The sequence below is a fragment of the Mandrillus leucophaeus genome, unplaced genomic scaffold (genome assembly GCF_000951045.1).
Source record: "Mandrillus leucophaeus isolate KB7577 unplaced genomic scaffold, Mleu.le_1.0 Scaffold797, whole genome shotgun sequence".
NCBI lineage: Eukaryota > Metazoa > Chordata > Mammalia > Primates > Cercopithecidae > Mandrillus > Mandrillus leucophaeus.
Window position 1 is genome coordinate 1,225,356 of NW_012108663.1, and position 23,683 is coordinate 1,249,038.

The window sequence follows — 23,683 nt, forward strand, 5'->3', positions numbered from 1 at the left end:
GCCCCTTTCCATCTCTACAACCTCTGCCTCATGTCCTCTCATGTCTCCCTGCTCCTACGCACAAATATTTAATTGCATACAGTGCGCACTCCTTGACCTCCCTAAGAAGTGGCTCTTGTAGACCAGACCCTGTGATGTACACTGGGGCCAAAGAGATGACTCTCACCTGGCTCTGCCCTTAATGTCATAGCTTAGGCCTAGAGACTGGCTTATATATTTGAGGTTAGTTTGATGTGACAAAAATCCACTTGAAAAAGTGCTTCACAAGGTCAGGCACAGTGGCTCAAACATGTAATTTCATTGCTTTGGGAGCCCAAGGTGGGAGGATAGCTTGAGCCCAAGAGTTCAAGACAAATCTGGGCAACATAGCAAGACCCTGTTTCTACACACAGTTTTGTTTTGTTTTGTTTTGTTTTTTTAACTAGCCGAGCATGGGTGGTGCACACCTATAGTCCTAGCCACTCAGGAGGAACTCTTGAGCCCAGGAGCTTGAGGCTGCGTGAGCTATGATCGCGCCACTGCACTCCAGCCTGGGCAACAGAGGGAAGCTTTGTCTCTTAAAAAAAAATGCTTCAGGAGCTCTGGGCAGGGGGGTGGTTAGTTAGGGAAGGGTGGTTGAGGCTTGAAAGATGTGAATTAACCCGAAGAAGGGAAAGGAGAGCATGCCAAGTGGGGCCCTGGAGAAAATGATCCAACATGATGAACAGTGATTAAACACTCACATTATGCCTATGACTCTACTGGGCACTGTGATAAATGCATAACACACATTTTACAGGATCTTCTCAACACTCTAGCAAGGTAGGCACCTGTATTAGTCTGTTTTCATGCTGCTAACAAAGACATACCTGAGACTGGGTAATTTATAAAAGAAAAAGGTTTAATTGACTCACAGTTCAGCATAGCTAGGGAGGCCTCAGGAAACTTACAATTATGACAGAAGGGGAAGCAAACACGTCCTTCTTCACATGGCACCAGGGAGAAGAATGAGAACTGAGCGAAGGGGGAAACCCATTAGAAAACCATCAGATCTCGTGAGAACTTATTGACTATCATGAGAATAGCATGGGGGAAACTACCCCCATGATTTAATTACCTCCCACCAGGTTCCTCTCATCATACATAGGGATTATGGAAACTACAATTCAAGATGACATTTCTGTGGGGACAGAGCCAAACCATGTCACCAACCCTGCACCCATTTTACAGATGAAAACACTGGGACTCCAAGATTGAAGTGGTTTGCTCAAGATCATACTGCTAAGAAGTGGCAGAACCAGGATTTGAACCCACCTCTGTGTGACTCCAGTTGCTTTTCATTAGGCCTTCCTACCTCCCTGAGCTGAGCACTAAGAAGGGCTCAGAGATGAACCCTGTGAGGGTCGTGACCCCAGATGCTCACAGAGTAATGGAAATGCTGGTAATGTGATTGCTACCCAAAGGAACCTAAGATGAGGCATAAACAAAATGGAGGCCTTGAAAGAGATGCCAAGCACAATGATAACTCAGAGAGACAAATGATATCTTGCTGGAAGCTTTCAGGATGAATGATTTCATGGTGGGGGCATATTTGAGTTGAGTGTTGCCAGACCAGTGGGGGTTTAAAATATAGTAAGCCCTGGGTAGAGTGATAGCACTTTGCAATAAATAACCTACATTGCTAAGTAATCCACACATCTCTCTGAGCCTCATTTTATGTATGGGGAAACTGAGGCCCCTAAAGATTAAATAATTTGCCCACAGCCCCATAGACAAGAACTGGCAGAGCTGGGACATGGAACCAGGGTTCTCTGAGCCCAAGAGCAGTCCTACCTCCACTCCTGGCAGAGGGACCTAAAGGAGCATATTCAGGACATGGCTGGAGAAGGAATATGAAGAAGAGAAACTTGGTGGATAGGCCAAGGCCACATAATGGGGTCCTGAACGCCACAATTTAGTAGCCAGTTGGGGGAGGTGGGGACACTGATGGGCTTTAAGCAGAAAGACATACAATGATACTTATCATTAGAGAGATTCACCTGGTACCAGTATAGCTGGAAATGAGCAGGAAAAGAGAGAAAGGAGGTGAGGGTCTCTCCCTGACATCCGAGTGGAAAGGAATGAAATGGGAACTAGGGTGCTGGAGACACTGGGGCAGAGGCTGGGTAGAGGAGATGCTGCAGAGATGGAGTAGACAGGACTTGACCAGTTCCTCATTAAGGCCTACATGGTCTGGTCCTACCTACCTCTTCCACCCCGTCTCCTACTGCTCTTCACTTGTTCCCTGCACTTCAAGCACACTGACTGCTCACCCTTGAAAATACTAATCATGTTCCCACTCCAGTGCCATTGCACATGCTCACTATTTAGATCTTTGCATAGCTGATGTCTTCTTCTCATTCAGGCCTTAGCTCAAATGTTACTCAGAGAAGGCCTCCCTGACCACCTGATTGAATAACCACTCAGTCACTACTACTTCATCCTGCTTTGTTGCCTTCGGAGCTCTGGGAATAGTGGAAGGTAGCTTGTATGTGTGTTTATTTATCACATACCTCCCCAACTCATCCATCTACTAGAGGGGACTTGAAAAAAAGGTAGAAGCCTTGTCTGTCTTGTTCACCCCTGTATTCTCAGCATCTCAACACAGAGTCCGACATATAGAAAACATGCAATAATTACTTGTGGAATGGAAAAATGGATGGAAGCATGCATGCATAGGTTGTAGGGGAAGGCAAGAGGGAGTGAGGAGTTATGGTTGATTTGGGGATCTCAGCTGAGCAGCTGGAGAGATAAGGGCACCACCAACAGAGACAGAGCAGGGGAGCAAATTGTGTGTGGGATGAGCTTGGCTTGGGTCTGTTGAGCTTGGTATGCATGTGGGGCCTCCAGATGGAACTGCCCACTCATGTAGTGGGAAATACTGGCCTGAGCTCAAAGAGGTGGAGACTCTGGGTAATGATGTGGGAGGCATCAGCACAGAGGCGTAAAACTGAAACAATGACTATCAACAAAGTCCTTAATGACCAAGGTGAAGCAGGGAGGAGAACAATAAAGAAGAACTTTGAGGAATTCCTGAGGTTGGAGCAAGGTTGAAGGAGAAGAGAAGTGACAGGAGGCAAGGAAAGAAGACCAATGGGGTTGTGATCAAAGAATTGAGACAAGGTCTTGGAGCGTGGAGGAAGGAAGGGTTCAAGAAGAAGATATGGCCATGGGGCTAAATTCTCAAGGAGGAAGTAAAGTGAAAAACAATTCATTAGTTAGGGTGCAAAGAGGCCACTGGGATGTCTCAGGGCTGGGGAAGAGGTAGGTATGTCCAGTATGGTGGAGGCTGAGGCTGTGGGGGTCTGGGGGACAAGAGGGTAAATGGAACCTTGGATGCCAAGCATAAAATGATATACATAGTTACACACCCAAAGTGGGAGTGCACACCCCAAGCCATGCTTTTCTTTGAACACCCACTGTTTTTTAAAAAATATTTTTTATTTCAATAGCTTTAGGAATACACATGTTTTTTTGTTACATGGATGAATTGTATAGTGGTGAAGTCTAGGGTTTTAGTGCACTGATCACCCAAGTGGTGTTCATTGTACCCAGTAGGTGGTTTTTCATTGCTCACTCATCCCACTCTCCCTATCTCTGAGTCTCCAATGTCTGTTTTACCAATCTGCATGCCTTTGCATACCATAGCTTAGCTCCCACTTATAAGTGAGAACATGTGGCATTTGGTTTTCCATTCCTGAGTTACTTCACTTAGAATAATGGCCTCCAGTTCTATCCAAGTTGCCACAAAAGAATTTATTTCATTCCTTTTTATGGCTGCTTAGTATTCCATTATATATATATATTTTTTCTTTTATTTTTCTTTATCTAGTCATTGGTTGGTGGGCATTTACGTTGGTTCCATATCTTTGCAATTGTGAATTGTCCTGTGATACACATACATGTGCAGATGTCTTTTTGTTATAATGACTTCTTTTCCTTTGGGTAGATACCCAGTAGTGGAATTGCTGGATGGAATGGTAGATCTACTATTAGTTCTTTGAGAAATCTCCATACTGTTTTCTACAGAGGTTGTACTAATGTACCTTCCCACCAGCAGTGTATAAATGTTTCTTTTTCACCACAGCCACTCCAACATCTATTGTTTTTTTGTCTTTTCAGTAATGGCCGTTCTTGCAGGAGTAAGGAGTAAGGTGGTATCTCACTGTGGTTTGAATTTGCATTTCCCTGATTATTAGTAACATAGACTTTTTAAATATGTTTGTTGGCCATTTGTATATTTTTTTTGTTTTTTTTGAGAAATCTTTATTTATGTCCTTTGCCCACATTTTAATGGGATTTTTTTTCTTGCTGATTTGGTTGAGCTTCTTGTAGATTTGGGATACTAGTCCTTTGTCAGATACACAGTTTGCAAATATTTTCTCTCCCATTCTGTGGGTTGTCTGTTTACTCTAATGATTATTTCTTTTGCTGTGCAGAAACTTTGTAGTTTAATAGGTCTCATTTATTTATTTTTGTTATTGTTACATTTGCATTTGGGGTCTTCATCACAAATTATTTGCCTAAGTTAATGTCAAGAAGAGTTTTTCCTAGGTTTTCTTCTAGAATATTTATGGTTTCAGGTCAGATTTAAATCCTTGATCCATCTTGAGTTGATTGTTTTTATAAGATGGGAGATAAGGATCCGCCTTCATTCTTCTACATGTGGCTTGCCAGTTTTCCCAGCTACATTTATTGAATATGATGTCCTTTCCCCAATTTATGTTTTTGTATGCTTAGTCAAAGATTAGTTGGTTGTAAGTATTTGGCTTTATTTCTTTTTTCTTGTTCTATTCCATTGATCTATGTAACTGCTTTTATGCCAGTACCATGCTGTTTTTGTTACTATAGCCTTGTAGCATAATTTGAAATGTAGTATTCTGATACCTCCAGATTTATTCTGTTTGTTTAGCATTGCTTTGGCTATTTGGACTCTTTTCTGGTCCCATATAAATTTTAGGATAGTTTTTTCTATTCTGTGAAAAATAATGTTAGTATTATATTTTGATAGGAATTGCAATCTGTAGATTGCTTTGGACAGCATAGTCATTTTCACTATATTGATTCTTCCAATCCATGAGCATAGACTGTATTTCCATTTGTTTTTGTCATCTATGATTTCTTTCAGCCGTGTTTTGTAGTTCTCCTTATAGATATCTTTCACTTCATTGGTTCATATATTTCTAGGTATTTTCTGTAGTTTTAGTTCTTAATTTGACTCTCAGCTTGGTCATTGTTGGTGTATAGCAGTGCTACTGGTTTGTATACATTGATTTTGTAACCTGAGAGTTTACTGAATTCATTTATCAACTCTAGGAGTCTTTTGGAAGAGTCTTTAGGGTGTTCTAGGTATAAAATCATATTATCAGCAAACAGAGATAGTTTTTGACTTCCTCTTTTCCAATTTGGATGCTCTTTATTTCTTTCTCTTGCCTGATTGCTCTGGCTATGACTTCTACATCCAGTCTTCTGTCCCCTAACCTGCCTTCCCTATTTCCATCCCATCCATGGGACCTCATCACACTTCCCAGAAGACTAGGAGCTGGATTACATATTATAGCAAACTTTGGAGTCAGATAAGCCAATCCATTTGCAGCTGTATTCGCATAACTCGCACTGAGTGTGTTGGAAGGACATGAAGGTTTCATCCATGTCATGCACCTGTGTAAACTGCTCCAGCTTTTTTATTAAAAATAGAAACAGGCTGGCCAGGCGTGGTGGCTCATGCCTGTAATCCTAGCACTTTGGGAGGCTAAGGCAGGGGAATCACCTAAGGTCAGGAGTTCTAGACCAGCCTAGCCAACATGGCAAAACCCCGTCTCTACTAAAAATACAAAAATTAGCCAGGCACAGTGGCACATGCCTGTAATCCCAGCTACTCAGGAGGCTGAGGCAGGAGAATCATTTGAAGCCAGGGAGCTGAGGTCTTAGCGAGCTGAGATCGTGCCACTACACTCAAGCCTGGGTGACAGAGCAACACTCTGTCTCAAAAATAAAAATAAAAATAAAAATAAAAATAAAAATAAAATAAAATAGCAACAGACTGGAGTGCAGTGGGACAGTTATAGCTCACTGCATCCTCGAACTCCTGGACTCAAACAATCTTCTCACCTTAGCCACCCAGCTAGGACTATGGGTGTGTGCACCACATGTAGCTAATTAAATTTTTTTTTTTTTTTTTTTTGTAGAGACAGGGTCTCACTGTGTTGCCCAGGCTGGTCTCAAACTCCTGGACTCTGGTGATCTTGCTGCCCCAGTCTCCCAAATCGTTGTGATTACAGGCATGAGCCACTACCCTTGGCCTATGCTAGTTTTATTGAGGCTGACTTCTTCCTGGCAGTTGAGCACTGCCTCTCGGTTTCTGTTCACTAGGATGATTTTCTTTACATCTGGCCTTCCAAGGCCTGACACATTCTGTCTTCACACAGCTCATGTCTTCACCTACTTCACCTGTGTCAAATGTCACTTTCTCTATAATCACCCTATTAAAATGACAGAGAGCACTCCCAATCCCCCTTCCCTGCTTAATTTTTTTCTAAAGCACTTGTCACCTTGAAACACACTATGTCATTGAATTATGTTTGCTCATCCCTCTAGAATGCCAGCTCAGTGAGGGTAGGGATTCTTATTTGTTTTGTTCACTGCTCTATCCCTGGTATCTATAATAGTGCCTAGCACATAATATACACTCAGTAAATATTTGTTGAACCAATAACTGGCCCATTAGAAAGGACACCCTTGGATCTCAACAGACCTGGATTCCATCTTAGAACTGCCTCTTCCCTCCTAGTGACCTTGGGCAGTTCTCACTGATGGTCTATGTCTACTTTCTTTTCTTTTCTTCTTTCTTTCCTTTTTTCCTTCTTTCTTTTCCTTTTTTTTTTTTTTTTTTTTTCTTTGAGACAGGGTCTCATTCTGTCACACAGGCCAGAGTACAGTGGTGCAATCATGGCTCACTGCAGCCTTAACCTTAGTAGCTAGGACTACAGGTGCCCGTCACCATGCCTGTTAATTTATTTTATGTTTTGTAGAGATGGGGTCTCGTTTTGTTGCCCAGGTTGGTCTCAAACTCCTAGGCTCAAGCGAGCCTCTTGCCTCCCAAAGCTCTGGGATTACAGGAGTGAGCCACTGTGCCTGGTCACATCCCTGTCTTCATTTGTTCAATCAGGAGATGAACTAGATAGTGAATCTCAACTTGGAGAGAAATTCTCCAACCCTAAGGGACCAGTGGGAGGAGGAAAGGAGACAGAATTTTTAGGGCTCTGTAGTGGAGAATGGCAAGATCTGAGGGATGGGGAAACTGAGGGAACGGGGGAAGGAACAAGATCTGGAAGACCGTGTGAAGGAAAAGGGGCAGAAACCAGAGAACACTGAGAAGACTTGGAGACGGGAGCAGATGCTGGGGTTGAGTCCCAGCAGCTTCCTGTTGCCTGTGGCCCACCTTCCCACACAGAACAGCAGTGCCCCCTTGTGGGCCCTGCCAGGACCTGGCTGTTTTGGGGTTGACGCTTCCCCTCCACACTCTAGCGCCAGCTTTCACAAGGGCTTTCTTTATTCCAACAATTTCTTCTAGTGCTTCCAAAATTGTGCACAACGGCAAGCCCAACATAGACAGCATCTCCTCCTTTGAGAACCTGCTGCTTCACATCTGTGTCTGGGTTATTGCCTGTGCCACTGATATAGTTAGACTTTGTGTCCCCACCCAAATCTCATCCTGAATTGTAATCCCCAGGTGTTTAGGGAGAGACCTGGTGGGAGGTGATTGGATCATGGAGGCAGTTTCCTCCATGCTGTTCTCATGATAGTGAGTAAATTCTCACGAGATATGATGGTTTTATAAGGCAGGTTTCCCTGCTCTTGCTCATTCTCTCTCACCTGCCATGTAAGACATGCGTCTTCCCCTTCTGCCGTGATTGTAGATGCATTTTCCTCTTCTGCCATGATTGTAAGTTTCCTGAGGCCTCTCCAGCCATGTGGAACTGTGAGTCAATTAAACCTCTTTTCTTTATAAATTACCCGGCCTCAGGTACATCATTATAGCAGTGTGAAAGCAGACTAATACAGCCACCTACCTGAGAACCTTTCTCAGGTGTGCATGCACACCTGCTTTGTGTCTGAGCACAGCCCCCATGCCATGGTCTTCAGTGCCTATGCTGTGATGGCAGGGGCAGCACTGGGTGGGGTGGGAGGGGCTGGCCTATGTAGGGACTGAGCCCAAAAGGGACGGGATCCCTGGCCATAACCCTGGAGGGAAAGTCACATTTTGAAAACGTTCTAGAGTAGAGGGTGCAAACCAGTGGGCTATTCATGTGTGCCTGTTGAGCCTGCTGCATGTTATGTTAAAATTTTTTCACCAACATTTTACTTTTTATCTTTTTTTTTTTTTTTTTTTTTTTTTTCAGAGACAGAATCTCTGTCTCTTGTCCAGGCTGGAGTGTAGTACTGTGATCCTACTCCCAGGCTCAAGCGATCCTCTTGCCTCAGCCTCCTGAGTAGCTGGGACTACAGGCACATGCCACCATACCCGGCTAATTTTTTTATTTTTTGTGGAGACGGACTCTCACTGTGTTGCCCAGTCTGGTCTCGAACTCCTGGTCTCAAGCAATCTTCCCACTTCAGCCTCCCAAAGTGCTGAGATTACAGGCGTGAGCCATCACACCTGGCCACCAATATTTTAAAAGGGTAGATTTCACATAAAAATCTGGATTTGGGCAAACGTGGTCGTTCATGCCTATAGTCCCAGCACTTTGAGAGGCCAAGGTGAGAAGATTGCTTGAGCTCAGGAACTCAAAGCTAGCCTGGGAAACATGGTGAAATCCCATTTCTACAAAAAATACAAAAATTAGCTGGGTGTGGTGGTGTGAGCCTGTAGTCCTAGCTACAGGAGGCTGAGGTGGGAGGATCACCTGAGCCCAGGAGGCAAAGGTTGCAGTGAATCGAGATCATACCACTGCACTCCAGCCTGGGTGACAGAGCCAGATCCTACCTCAAAAAAAAAAAAAAAAAAAAAAAAAATCCCAAAACCAAATCTGGATTTCTAGATTCCCTGGAAAAATCAGAAGATGTAGCTATCCACATCTGGACCCACATTCCCACCTATCCATAACGGATGAGAAGGGAATAGCTGCCGCCCCCTTTAGATGGTGTATGAACTCTGCAATCATTATGGTCTTTACCCAGTATGCTTTGCTTATCTGTGCTAACTGCCTGGTTCCTGTAGGAATTTCAGTTTGAGATTCCCATAGTTTTCACGAAGAGAATGGACAGCATTGTTAAAATGAAACACAAGCCATCAGGGTCTGAGCAGTGGAAGATCTTGAAAGGAGAGTCTCAGAGGGGAAGAGCCTTAAAGTCAGAGATCAAGTAGTGATATAGCTTGGAGCCAGAGGAAGGTATGGCAGAACAGGCAACCTTTCTCCTCTTCCACAGACCCTTCTTCCCGAGATCATCTCTGCCTAAACCTAGCAGTGGGAGCCGTACTGCGTAACAAAAGAAGATGTGCAGTATTACTAACAAGACAAATAGCAGGTGATTTGCCACTTTGAAAGTACCCACCAAATGCTAGAAACAATCAAGTTGACTACTCATAACCTCCTCATAAGGTAGTATCATTCCCATTTTAAAGATAAGAAAACTGAAGTTCAGTGAGTATAAGTAAGCCCAGCAGCTATAATAGAAAGTGGTAATGCCTTTGAGCCCTGAGTCCCTGGTCTGCAGGGACTGAGGGGGAGTTCAAACATCTTCTGATTTGAATTCAGTTGAATGAAACTTATGTCATCATAATTAACCTCCTCACTTTATAGATCACTGGTTTTCAAAGTGTGGTGCCTGAACCAGTAGCATCACCATCACCTGACATCTTGTCAGAAATGCAAATTCTCAGGCTTCTCCTCAGACCGGTTGAATCAGAAACTCTGGGTGTGGGGCCTAGCAGCCCATGTTTTGACAGTCCACCAGGGTGATGCTGATGCTCACTGAAGTTTGAAGCCCACTGGAGGAGTTATGAGCACACACTCTGGTACGAGGCAGACTGGGTAACTAGCTATATGGTCACTTGGGTTACTAGCTACATGACTCCTTGAGAAGATGACAGAGTCACAGAGATAGTAAGTAATGGTGCTGAATTTGAATCCAGGCAGTCTGGCTCCAGAGCCCATCCTATACTCTCCTGATGTGATGATTCCTAACCTGGGCTTCCTGATTCCTGAGATGTGGCAAAGGTAGTGGTCTGCAAGCCATTTTTTTTTTTTTTTTTAATTTTCAAATGCCTAAAGGAAAGCAGGTTTTTATGTCCGGTGCCTGCAACTGCCCCAGATAACAAATTCTGATTGTTTCATGTAATGAATTCCCAAGAGCGCCTTTGAATTTTGCTCTCTCCCCACCGACCCCAGGTTTTAAGTGATCCCATCAATAAAACAAACAAAAACATTCTTTAAATTTTTAAAAAACTTTTGTAGGTACATAGTAGGTATATATATTTATGGAGTAATTGAGATGTTTCGATACAGGCATGCATGGCATAGTAATTGCATGAGGATAAATGGGGTATCCATCACCTCAAGTTTTGATCCTTTGTGTTACAAACAATCCAATTATACTCTTTTAGTTATTTTTAAATGTACAGTTTAGTTGTTATTGACTATAGTCACCGTGTTGTGCTACCAAATAGAGGTCTTATTCACTCTTTTTTTTTTTTTTTTTGGTACCCATTAGCCATCTCTACCTCCCCCCCACCCACCCCCTTACTACCCTTTCCAGCCTCTGGTAACAGTAACCATCTTTCTACTCCCTATATCCATGAGTTCAATTGTTTTGATTTTTAGATCCCATAAATAAGTGAGAACATGTGATGTTTGTCTTTTTGCGCCTTGCTTATTTCAGTTAATGTAATGATCTCCAGTCCCATCCACGTTGTTGTAAGTGACTGGATCTCATTCTTTTTTATGGCTGAGTAGTACTCCGTTGTGTATAGGTACCACATTTTCTTTATCTATTCATCTGTTGACGGACACTTAGGTTGCTTCCAAATCTTAGCTGTTGTTAATAGTGTTGCAGCAATTACGGGAGTCCATATATCTCTTCAATATGCTGATTTCCTTTCTTTTGGGTGTATACCTAGCAGGGGGATTGCAGAATCATATGGTAGCTCTATTTTTAGTTTTTTGAAGAACCTCCAAACTGCCCTCCATAGTGGTTGTACTTAATTACATTCCCACCAACAGTGTACGAGGGTTCCCTTTTCTCCACATCATCACCAGCATTTGTTATTGCCTGTCTTTTATATATAAGCCATTTTAATCGGGGTGAGATGGTATCTCATTCTAGTTTTGATTTGCGTTTCTCTGATGATCAGTGATGTTGAGCACTTTTTCATACACCTGTTTGCCGTTTTTATGTCTTCTTTTGAGAAATGTGTATTCAAATCTTTTGCCCATTTTGATTAGATTTTTTTTCCTATAGATTTGTTTCAGCTCCTTGTATACTCTGTTTATTAATCCCTTATCAGATGGGTAGTTTGCAAATATTTTCTCCCATTCTGTCGGTTGTGTTTTCACTTTGTTGATTGTTTCCTTTGCTGTGCAGAAGCTTTTTAACTTGATGTTATCCCATTTGTCCATTTTTGCTTTGGTTACCTGGGCTTGTGGGTTATTACTGAAGAAATCTTTGCCCAGACCAAGGTCCTGGAGAATTTCTCCAATGTTTTCTTGTAGTAGTTTCACAGTTTGAGACCTTAGATTTTCATCTTTAATCCATTTTGATTTGACTTTTGTATATGGAGAGAGATAGGGGTCTCATTTCATTCCGCATATGAAGATCCAGTTTTCACAGCAGCATTTATTGAAGAGACTGTCTTTTCCCAAGTGTATGTCCTTGGCACCTTTGTCAAAAATGAGTTCATTGTAGATGTGTGGATTTGTTTCTGCATTCTCTATTCTGTTCCATTGGTGCTGTGACCCCTTGGTCAACTGCCATGGCAACAATGGCATCTGCTTTCCTCTCCACCTTGATGCACATGCAAGTTCAGCTGCCCCGAGCTATTCCATTCTGTTTCTTGAGTGAGGATGGGGACATAATGGGCAGGGGCCAAGCTGCCAGCTTCCTGACCAGTTCATCTGGCCCTAGATGAAGGGAAAAGTGTTGATTTGATTCCCTCCTTGGCACCTGGTGGGTAGCTAATATTCAGACCATGCTACTGATTGGCTCACAAGTGACTCTCTCCCCAGAAAGCATTGCATTGGTTGCCAGCCCCAAGCCACTTTCTGAGACTTTTTTCCCTATTGGCTGCAGCTTCATGCAATGGAGCCCCCATGCCCGTCTCTGAGTTCTACTGTTTGCCTTCGTTGTTGATAGCCCTGACTGCTGACTCCTCTCCATCACTGGGTGAAGGCCATAAGCTATTGAAGTTCCCTAGATCTCCATAGCCCCAACCCTATCCCCTGTGTAGCTCCATGTCAGACTGCCTTGGGCTTTCTTCCACCCATCTCCACACCCCCAGGCCTTGAGCAAGGAGCTCAGAAGCTTTGTTACATACAGGTGTAAAGCTCCTGGCAGTCCTTGCCATCATCTTTGTCTTTACCAGTATGTTCTGCTCCATCCACACTACTGGGGCCCACTTGCATGGTGCCATCCCCTCATGAAGTCTCCATTGCAATATGTTTCTTCATTGTCTTCACTGACAACAGGCAGATGCTGGCTGCTCATCTTTCTCCTGATGGGAGAAAAGCCCACCCACTCCTCCCCATCTTGGAGCTGGAGATCCCAGATGAGGGGACCAAGTTCTCCCTATGGAGTCTGACTGGCAGGAAAGACACAGGGCAGGCAGGGGGTTACCATATTTTGATGCCTGCTATGTGCAAGGCACTGTGCAACCACTTTCACAACTCTTGGCTCATTTAACCTTGACAACAACCTTACAAGATATAAATGATTCTTACCCTTATTTTCTGAGAGGGAAAAGAAATCAGAAATGTTAAATGTGCCACTTAAGGTCACACAGCCAGGAAATGATATAGCTAGATTTGAGCCTGGGTCTGACCACCATCTACCCTCAGTCACTCTGGCAACAGGGCGCTGGAGACTAGGAAACAATAATCAAAGCTCATAGGCAGATTGTTCGATTTCTATGCAGGATTCCCCTGCGACCTGGTTTCTTTGAGACAGTGGGTCAGGGAAAGCACAAAAGTAGAGACTACGGGCAGCGGGACTGGGAATTTGAAGGCACGTTCTCTGGCACCAGGGAAATGAAGCCTACTCAGGGTTGGCAGAGGTACACGACTCAGGGCTAGAAATGGCCAGGGGTGGTGCTTGCTTTGTGGGTGGGAACGAGAGGCCTGGGCAGCCTCATCATGAAACTCATTCCTACATCTAGAGGCACGGTGGAGTAGGCAGAGATGAGGGATGGGAGCCCTGCTTTACACATGAGGATGCTAAGGCCCAACAGAAGCTCTCCTACTTGGAGCTACCTCTTCCACACTGCCAGACACTGGGCGACTGGGTCAGGGTAGCAGAGTCCAGAGCTGCAAGGTTGGGGGAACTCTCTGGCCCTTCCAAGAGGATCCCTCCTCTTTATCCGTCTCCTAGCAACCATCATCTGAGTGCTGAGTCCCATCCTCTGTACCCTACCACCAACCTCCTTCCAAGAGAAGGTGGGCAGTGCCTGGGCCAGAAGGCCCCGATGCCTTCCTCAAGAACTACTGGCCAGAGCATCACGCTGGTATCCCTTAAGCCCAGCACTGCCGGAGTGATCTCCCAGCCCATACTCAAGACACAAGGGGCCTCCATTTAGTTTTCCCAAAGGCAGGGGGCTGACTGGGTTTTCTGCTCTACCTCACTCACTTCCAGGGCTAGCCAAGACCCCTAGGTGGCAGCAGTGAAGAAAGGCCAAGGCATGTAGGGACAACTGAGCCCAAGACAGAATGAAGAAGGTGACAGAGCAGTGGGACTGGACAGGCACCTCACTGTTCAGGCCGGGTCGGAGTGCAGACTTGGGTGGTGCAACCTGAACACTTACCGAGACAGGCTTGTGGCAAGGTATGACTGGCCTCGTTTGACCCATGAGGAGGTTGAGGTACCCAGAGAGCAGGGCTTGCTTGCCCAGGCTACTGAGAGCACTTCAGGTATGCAAAAGTCCAAAGCCTGGACTTTCTCTCTAGCTGCTCTTCGGAGCCTGGGATTTTATGGCCATGTAATATGGCAGAGGAAAGCCCCTTCCTTTGGGAAAGTCAAGACGAGAGAGTTTCTCTAGGCCCCTGGGCTTTGCTGGTCACTGGGGCCATACCAGAGGCTGCCTTGAGGCACTCAGACCTCTTAGGTTGGCTTACGGGTGGCACAGGGGCCCCTAAGCCTCCTGGGGCTGGGACTTCACTCTTCATTCAAGCTGTTTAGAAGGGGAAGGAATGGCCGCTTAGCCAGGCTCATCTCTCCCTAGGATGCCTGAGGTCATTCATGCTTGTGGCCAGGTCATGAGATGGGGTTTGCAGCTTCTGCTCAAGTTCTGGCTAACTTTCCACCCCTTCTCCGCGCACCCCCCACCCCACCCCACCATGCCTGGCCACAAATCCCTCTCCAAAGAGAAGAGCTGAGGCCCTCCCCGTTCTTCCTGTGGACTCACCCAAGACCTGTTGCCTGTAAGCTGGGACTCAGCAGAGGGTGGGGTGAATGCTCAATGCTCTGAGCCCTAACACTGAAGCCTCAGTCACAACCCCAGTCCCCAGTCCCTAGCCCATTGTCAGCAAAGACAGCCACACAGTTAAAGTGCATCTCTGGTAATGCTTTATTGATCTGAGGGATCCTGCTGCACCTGGTTCTCTACCTCTCCATTCTCATCTGAAATGCCCCTCAGGCCTTCCAGACCCTTGCCCCCACCAGAGATTATAATACACTCATGAGAATTGATATATATGTGTGTCTGTGCAAACGCGTGTGTGTGTGTATATATATGTATATATATATACACGTGTGTGTGTATCTATATAAACACATATATACACACACACACATATATATATAAACTGTACAGTATTTACAGGTACAAATAAAATAGGCTTGAAAATTACAGTGGTGGTTGGGACCCATCTCATTTCAGTTTACTCAGCAGATAGAAAAATAAAGCACCAGTGGCCTTTGAATGGCATTTGAATTTCCATGTGAGCAAAGATGGCTGGCCAGTGAGACAGAACAGGTTTGGCTTAAGCTCCAGCTGGCTAAGATAGGCCCTTCCATCTGTCTGGCCCACGGGCCAGGTCTCTGCTTGAGAAAGGGACTGTTATGTTAGCCCACTACCATAAGCAAAAGAGACGATGACACAGACCCTTGTCTCTTAACCACACTCTGCTTTTGCTTGGCCTGGGCAGTGGCAGTGTGTGGACAAAGGCTACACAGGACCCCATGGGGTGGCAGATAAAGTGTGAAACCCAAGTCAGGGAAAACTGGTTTCATTGGCGTCTTGAGACTTGAGAAAGGAAGCTTCTCCACCCTCACATCCCAATCTATGCCAAATCGTCATGTCGCTTATTAGGGGCCTGTCAGTGCCCACTCTTAACTCAGCCTCTTAAAATTCAGCATCATATTTACACAAATGAAACAGCTCATGGTGATTGGGGCTGCCCTGCGCTCCACCCCTGTGCCCATTCACTCCAGTCCAATTCCTCTGAAAAAGACACTTCAGGGCCAGTGTTGGCCCCAAAGGCAGGACCAGAACCTCCTGTCCAATCTCAAAAGCACCCTTGCAGGAAACAAGACGGCTTGCCCTCTCAGTCTGGCAAAGAGCTGGGATCACACACTGTTGTCGACCTCTTTGCCCCTGCAGGTGGGGAGCTGTGGAGGCTTCAGGCCAAGTGGCGGCCTCACAGGCAGGTGGCTGGCGGCAGTAGTCTTGCTACTCATGTGATTCTCTTCTCTTTTCGGGAGAGGAGAATACAGGGTTGGGGGTGAAGGGGGAGTAGAGTTGCCTAAATTCTCTTTTTCTCCCCTCTACGTGCAGAGGAGCTTTAGGAAAGGGGACAGGACAGGCAGCTGGAGCCACCTGGGCCTGGCTCTGCTCCTGACAGCAGCACCCAGGGGGCTGCTCTGCTCTTATTCCCCCTCACTCCTTTGGTGCCCAGGGGGCCTGAGTGGTGCCACCCTGGGACCAGCCCAAGGCTCACAGTTTTGTCTCAGGGCCCACTGCCTGCAGGGTGGGGAAGGAGTCCCGGATCTTTGCCACTTCCATGGCACACAGGTGCCCAAAGACTTTGTTGTACCAATCAGGAGAACGGCCCCTAGGGAAGTAGAAGAAACCAGGCATGAGCAATGTGTTTTTCCCTGGAGCCCTCACCAGGGTGAAGGAAGAAAGGACTTGTCCCAGCCCCAGGGATCAACAGCATGGGGCAAAAAGGAGGGGCAGAGGCAGGGGAAGGGGTCAAGGCCAAGGGGGTCGAGCAGGCTGTCCCAGGCCTGGTACCTGAGGTCAGCCCGGCAGATGTGTGTGAGCCGAGAGCGGCCCAAGCCACAAGGCTCCATGAGGTACTGGGACGTGAGCATGAGGGCCCGCACACCCGACTCTGGCACAGGTTGCTCAGGATCCAGGGACTGGGAGACAAGCAGGCAACCCCCACGAGGCAGGTCAGAGCGCCACATCCTATTGGAGAAAGGACACATAGGCTCAGATTCCTACTGCTGGTTTCCACCCCAATTCTCGGGCCCCCCAAGCACAGCAGGGTAGCAGCTGCGGCCCCTCACCGAAGCACCACAAAGTCGCGGCAGGGATGGGGTGCCATGCTGTCGGTGACATAGTGGTACAGCTCCACACCCGGCATCAGGGCTTCCAGCACCTGGGCCCGCAGCAGATCCTCATCCCAGAGGGCCCGCTCCCGGAGAACACGATGCAGCACCACAGCTGGGGGGGCTGCCACCTCTGTGGACGCCTTCCACAGCCGCAGGGGGTGCCCGTCCGGTGCCTGTGAGCCACAGGAGTGGGGATGGGGGTAGCTGTCAGGGCTGGAGAACTCTGACTCCAGCCCTAAGTCCGGGCCTCAAACCGCAGCGCCTGAGGTTTAATAGGGTAGGCTGCAGAGCTCCTCTGCTAACCCTGGCCAGACTGAGACAGTGCTCCCATGCTCCCTGCCCTCTCTCTCTCTTTTCTGGATGTCTGCTTTTCAGTCTGTTAGACAGCATAAAGAGATGATGGGGCACACATTCCCAGAGGCCTCTCAGGCCCTACCATGATGGGCACAGTGCTTGGAGGTGCAGGAAGATGGTGATTGTCAAGGAGCTCGCCATCTAGCACAGGCAGTAAAACACATGCACAACAAAAGCTGCCACTTACAGAGCCTTTTGTATGTACCAGGCACTCACCCTGATCTTACATAGGAGGTTTTGTTATGACCGTTTTTTACACAGGACACTTCAGGCTTGCAATCTTACTCAGAATCCACGTCCAAGAAAGAGCATGACCAGTGCCCAGAGGGGAACAGAGAGAAATCCCCTCCATCCTGGGGCATGACAGAAGGTTCTGAATGGAGGAGGAACACATTGCATTGTCGCTAAAGGTGCCTCGGAAAATGTAATGCTCAGGGTCAGGGCAGTCCAGGTAGCAGGACGGCACGAAGGTGCAAAATGCAAGGATTCAGCTGGACTGCGGGGCAGGGAGAGATGGGAGTTGAGGCTATCAAAGCAGCATCGTATCTGGAATGGGGCTTTTGGAAGGTCATTCTGGCAGGTGGTTCCTGAGAGAGTTCCCTTGGTCTCATTTGGTTCTTGATTCCTTAAGGTACTTTCTTGACTCTCTGACATTCTCTAAGGACAAGGCCGAGGCACAGCGAGACTTGGGGGACAGCTCCTCCCCGGCTCCTTCCTTTGGGTTCCCTGACTCCCCTTGCCTGCACCATGCTCTCCCAGCCCCATAGCAGCCACCCGTGGTGTGGTACTCACCTTCCTGCAAGCCAGCTCCGTGTGCTGGGGCCCTGGCACGCTCATCCAGCCCTTGAAGCGCTCAGCAGCATCACGCAGCAGGTCCTGGATGCTCTCCTCCATGTAGAGGCTCAGGCTTACCCCTGCAGCTTGGGCCTGACGCAGCTCAGCCAGGGCTGGGCCGGGAGGGCTGAGCTCAGCTGCACTGTAGGAGCTGCACAGCTGCAGCACCATGTCCTGGGGCACCTGAGAGGGCACACACACACCGGGCTGCAGCTCCAGAGAGCAGGAGACCCCACGGGGTCTGTCAGGTTCACGTTAAGGGCAGTAGAGAGGTGCAGCTACCACAGCAAGGTAGATGAGAAACATTGTGGAGGAAGAGTTGGGGGTATAAGCTTGAGGGATATGTGTCAAATTGGGTCCTATCCCTGACTTGGGGCACCGAGGTCAGGCCTGATGCTTCCCCCAGGTCTGGTAAGTAGGCACCATGGCCTGGGGTTACTCACCTGGAAAAGTTTCTTGCAGTCACTGATCATGTGCGACAGGCCCTGGGTGGCTGCCATGTTGTCACTCAGGTCCCTAGGGCCTGGCCTACCAACGAGGCTGCGTTTGCTCTTGATCCTAGATGGGGCAGGAGGTGGTGAGAGGAGAGATGGCACAAGGGCACAAGACAAGATGACAGACAGGCTGCCTTGTAGCTGCCAGGAAGCCACTTTGCCAAACTTGGCCACAAAGCAACCTGTTGCCTTTTGGAAGACCCTGCTCCACAGATCCCACCAGCCCAGGGTCCCTGAGGAGTCAGGCTCACTCCTTGCGGTGAGGACGAGACACAGCAGTGCCAGTCATCAAAAGCCAAAAGTCCAATGGGACCCAAATTGTCTGGACCTGGCCCGGCCCTGACATGCCGTGCCCCATTTCACCTGGGAGAGGGGCTCTCCTTCTTAGAGACATTGAGGTGGAAGATGGAGGGCGCCAGGCACACTGCCAGGTTGCCTGCTGTCATCTGGTTTTCCTCGGCAGAGGCAATGTCACTTAAGAAGTAGAGCAGAGTCTGTAGCACCTCTCGGTTCTCATCGGGGAGCAGCAAGGTGGCGGCTTGTGCTGCTGCCAACCACTGATCCTTGGGGAGGACTGTGAGGAAGCAATGGAAGAAGAGCCTTCCTTACTTCCCCAGAGGCCTTAGCAGCCAGCCTCCTGCTTCCAAGGGGGCAAAAGGCACAGAGGTCCCGAGGGGAGCGGCGAGAGGGAAGGGAAAAGTTCAGTTCTGTGAGGTCTCTGGGTGCTTGATCTAGCTTTATTACTAACGTACAGTGTAACCTTAGGTAGTTTCCCTTTCTCCCCTCAGGGCCTCAGTCTACCCTTCCATATAATGGGTTTGGGGAAGCAGAATGGTCTCTCTGCAAGGGCCTTTTCAACTCCAGACAGTAACTGTTCCAATCAGCTCACAGGTCCAGCTACATTTGCCTGCACCACGCTTATCTTCCACAAGGCCTGGGATTCAGGGAGGTTGAGAATGGGGCAGGTTGTTGGGGATAGGAGTGGGTGACTCACGCTGGTAGATCTGGAGGAAAGTGGTGGTGAGCTTGCTGGTGAAGATGGGCTCAGGCAGGTCCCGGAAATACTGCTTTAGCAGGTCAGCCACGTCGTAGGCTGACTGGCCCTCATAGCAGACGTTGTCAGGCGAGGTCTCATTCATTTGGCGCAGGTTCTGGATCCTGGACTTGACCCCAGACTTGCGGAAGATGCCTACCTGGTCCATGCAAGGGAGGGAGGGAGGGAAGAAGACATGCGTGAGTAGGAGGGAGAATGTGAGGCCAGTCCTGGACTGGGTGTCAGGAGCTTAGGCCACCCCAGAGACTTCAAAGCCTATCAGGCCTCCTGAGGGGCAGGGTAGGAGACAAATGGGAAAACCAAAGAGAAGGAATTTTACAGCTTCAGGACAAAAAAGAAAAGATGCTTTTGTGGAGATGAGTAGGAAAAGGTGGATCTAGGCAAATTCAGGCTCCCAGAAGATAAGGACTATGGAGCCTGGGCCGGAAAGAAGGTAGCACAGAGCTGGGCCTAAGGAGTAGAAAGGAGTTTCATCCTTGCTGGTCCTTGCTGAGAACAGCAAAGGCCTCTGGTGGACCAGCCCAAGTGAGGGGGAAGGCCAGAGCAGTTCCTCTCCCCAGCTCCTCAGCCTTCGGCCCAATGCCCACCAGCACCCCACCCCTGCACCATCTCCCCACAGGCTGCCCCACAAGGGCTCACTTGGTCCAGGCACTGGCTGCGCAAGTAGCGCATGGCTTGCTGAATGCTCTGTGGCAGTGGCTGGCCCGTGCGCTGCACATGGATGAGGGGTGGCACCCCAAATACGTGCTGTCCCCGGTAGTCTGGGGTCTTGTTTCTCCTCATGAACTTGGGCATTGACCTGTTTGGGAGAATGACAAGTGATCAGATAGGGAGAACACAGTTTGGAGACTCTGCCTGCAGTCTTAGAGGATCAGGTGGGGTGAAGAGGGTAAGGCACACACCACTGTCCCAGAGTCAACACTCATTGAGCACCTGCTTTGGGCGCAGCCCCAGGGAGTCACAGAGGAGCACAGAGAGCTCTCAGTCTGGCCAAGGAGATAACTGTGTCAATAGGCAGTAACAACTCATGTGGCCAGTAGGAGGCCAAGAACTTAGGGGAAGACCCATTGAGGGAGGGGAACTGTACCTAGTGAGTTAGGGAAGGCTTCAGAGAGGATGTGGTAACTCAGCAGGCTCTTGAGGGATAGGAAGGCATTGTCCCAGAGGAGAAATGGGGAAAATGCATTACAGGCAGAGAGCACAGCACAAACAAAGGCAAAGAGGCAGGAAAAGGATCATAGCACGTTCACGGAAGGATGACTGGTCCCACTGGTCTGTAAGGTGGGGTTGCTTAGGAGGGGTAGGCTAAAGAGCCAGAAGGATGGAGCGGGACTAGAACAGGAAGCAGTCATGGTGGGAGGGAATCTGGACAATGGGAAGCCAGAGAAAAGTGTTTATCTGGAGAATGACAACCACACCTGCATTTTAGGACAATCTCACTAGTTGCAGTACGGAGGCTGGGATGGAGAAGACACAGCTGGAGGACTTCAGGTCCTCTGCCCCATACCCAGCCTTACCAAGCCCCTCCAGCCTCCTGGCATATCACACTGCTCCCCTGGCCTGTGGGCCCTGCCTGCCTGCACCCACCTCCTGGGCTGACCCTGCCTGGGGCCGTGGACCTGAGTCGGCAGTTTCCCACCCTCCGTGGCCCAGGAGTCACTCACCAGACCCAGCCCTGCTTGTGGGGCACAGTGTACTTCTCCATGAAGGCAGTAAGCCGCAGCAGTGAGCCCTTGTGCAGGAGGTTGATCTGGCCTGCAAACTGCCGGTTGATCTCCAGCGACTCTGAGTTGAGGCTGGGCCGATGGGAGTTCTGGAAGCTATGCCAACGGAGCTTCCTGGTGGGGGGCGGTGAGAGGGGTGGAGAGGCCCAGAGGAGCAGGTTTGGCTAAACCTTAGAAAAGGTGTGTGTTATTCTGGTCCCCTTTTTTCTCTCCAAAGAAAACATGCAGAGAGTTGGGACCACTTTCAGGGCTGCAGCTGAGGCCCCAGGGTGGAAAAAGCTTGGACTCAGCTTCTTAGGGGCCAGGAAGTTCTTGGGGAGGGTGGCACAGAGCTCAGGCCCATCTAGTGCCAATAAGCAGTGAAGCCCCCTGCCCATTCCAAAACTACTGTGGAGGGGCTGCTCCAAGAAACTCTGAGTGGGCAAACCTGGGGACCAGAGACCATCTCCTCTAGCATCCTCCCTCACTTTACAGATGAGGAAACTGAGGTCCAATGAGGAGAGCATCATTTCCTCAAGGCCACAGAAGAGGCAGGTTCTGGACCTAACTTTCTGGATTCCCAACTCCTGTACTCTATTCTCCTGAGCTGGCTGTGAGGGGATAACGCAGCCCCCAAGCACTTAGCCCTGGGTCTCATGACTGAGAAATCAGCTTCAGAGACAGAGAACAGGAGTCCCTGCGTCCGCCCCATCCCAACCCAAACTCTCACCTGCAGGGTCTGGTAAGTGAGGCCCCAACACCTGAATCGCGCCGTTCACGGGGCATTGATGCCTGGAGTCCAGCCAGGGGCCCCGCAGCCTCAGCCTCATTCATGGAGTTCCCACTACTGTCAAGTTCGCTGGAGGAGGCCACAGTATCAGAAATGGAGTGTCCTTCTTCCACAGACAGGCTAGAGGCAAAGGTGGGTTCCCCGCCTGAATGTGCCTCCTGCTCACTGTGCTGGGCTGGGGCCGGGGCCGGGGCCTCAGTCTCTTCCTGTGCCAGTGGCTCAGCCTCAGCTGGAGCCTGAGCCGGAGCCAGGACTGCTGGCTGGACTTCAGCCTGGGCCCAGGCTGGGGACTCTCCGTGGGCCAGAACCTCCATCTGGCTGAGAGCCTCAGCTTGGCATTTGACCTCAACTGTGGCTATTTGTACTGATGAAGTGGCCTCCTCCTCTTCCTCATCTCCAGGCCCCAGGTCTGAGTACATGGCCCGAGACCACAGCTCTACTCGTTGCTGTAGCCCCCACACGTGCTGGAGGATGTCGTCTAGGTGAGCATAGCTGCCCCCACTCTCCTCATCATCTTCATCTTCAGCCTCGACCCCAACCATTACAGGCTCAGCTGGGTACAGCTCAGGTAAGTTGTCATACGTGCTGGCATGGCTGCCCGTTGAGCCACAGGAGCCCCGGCGCCCCTCACAGCCCCACCGCCTACCTGACTGCCAGTCTGCCAGGCGGTGTCCGTCCTCAGGACACAGGCTCTCAATGGACAGGGAGCGAGGGAATGTGCCTGGTTTGTGGTCCCCAGGCACATGCACCAGGCAATCACCCCGGTGTATCCGCTGAGGATGCCGGAACAAGGCCACAGGCCAAGCCTCCCAGGCCTTCCGAGTGTTGGCACCACTGCCACCGGCTGAGGTGGCGGCCCAGTTCTTGGCCCTGTAAAATCCGGCTGAGAGGAAGCCACGACAACTGCGGAAAGATGAGGCTTTGGAGACCTTCTCTGAGGTGGCTGGACTACGTTCGGGCTCTGCTTGCTGGCTGCCACTCTTTTCCTTCCGCCTCAGAGACTCAAGGTGCTTGAGGAAGCTACGGTTACGATGGCGCTTCTTGGCTTTGTCCTGGGGACCCTCCTGGCCCTGGGTGGGGCTGAGGAAGGGCCGGTCACTCAAGCTGGGGGCACAGCCTGGCAAGGGCAAGACTACTGGCTCGGGTGGTAGGCTCACGGTGATGACTGGCAGAGAGGTGGCACTAAGCTCGGTGAGAACGCTCTCACAGCTTGAGGTCACTGGCAGGCCAGGGCTCGGTGGGGCCAACAGATCAGAGGACCCCATAGGAGACCAGCACTTACTTTCCTGCTGGAAGGCCCAGTGGCTACTGATGGTACACTGCTCTTCCTCTTCTGAGTCTTCATTCTGGGAAAGGCACTGCAGGGTCAGGTCAGAGAAGCCCAGGCCACAAGTCCTTGCTTCCAAACTCTTGGGGGACTCTGAGATGAAGGGCCCTGCTTTCTGGCTGAGAACATGGCCTAGGTGGGTAGAGCTAGCTCTGGGAGTGCCAGAGGAAGCCAGGAGTCACAGACAGAGCCCAGATGTATGGTAATGGTAATGGTCAAGTAACTAATCTAACCCCCCTTCCAATTTTACAGATAGGGAACAAACCCACAAACCAGAAGCCACTTGCCCAAGGTCAATGACATACATTAAGTCAGTGACAGACCTTCCCAAGCTCTGGGCTGTAG

The 23,683-nt window shown here is 49.0% G+C and overlaps 1 protein-coding gene across 3 annotated transcripts in view; it reads right to left on the minus strand.

Moving 5' to 3' along the window:
* Positions 1-14,767: 14,767 nt before the first annotated feature.
* Positions 14,768-23,683, minus strand: part of STARD8 (StAR-related lipid transfer (START) domain containing 8) — an 87,316-nt gene continuing 78,400 nt past the window's right edge. For all 3 annotated transcript variants that reach the window (XM_011967268.1, XM_011967266.1, XM_011967267.1), the window contains 10 exons: positions 21,952-23,357; positions 21,183-21,356; positions 20,158-20,317; positions 19,459-19,657; positions 18,828-19,038; positions 18,414-18,528; positions 17,929-18,153; positions 16,738-16,955; positions 16,460-16,636; positions 14,768-16,277 (listed from right to left, as the gene is read on the minus strand). In XM_011967268.1, coding sequence (XP_011822658.1) covers positions 16,160-16,277; positions 16,460-16,636; positions 16,738-16,955; positions 17,929-18,153; positions 18,414-18,528; positions 18,828-19,038; positions 19,459-19,657; positions 20,158-20,317; positions 21,183-21,356; positions 21,952-23,357 — 3,003 coding nt within the window. In that variant the 3' untranslated portion in view covers positions 14,768-16,159. The remainder of the gene's footprint in view (positions 16,278-16,459; positions 16,637-16,737; positions 16,956-17,928; positions 18,154-18,413; positions 18,529-18,827; positions 19,039-19,458; positions 19,658-20,157; positions 20,318-21,182; positions 21,357-21,951; positions 23,358-23,683) is intronic.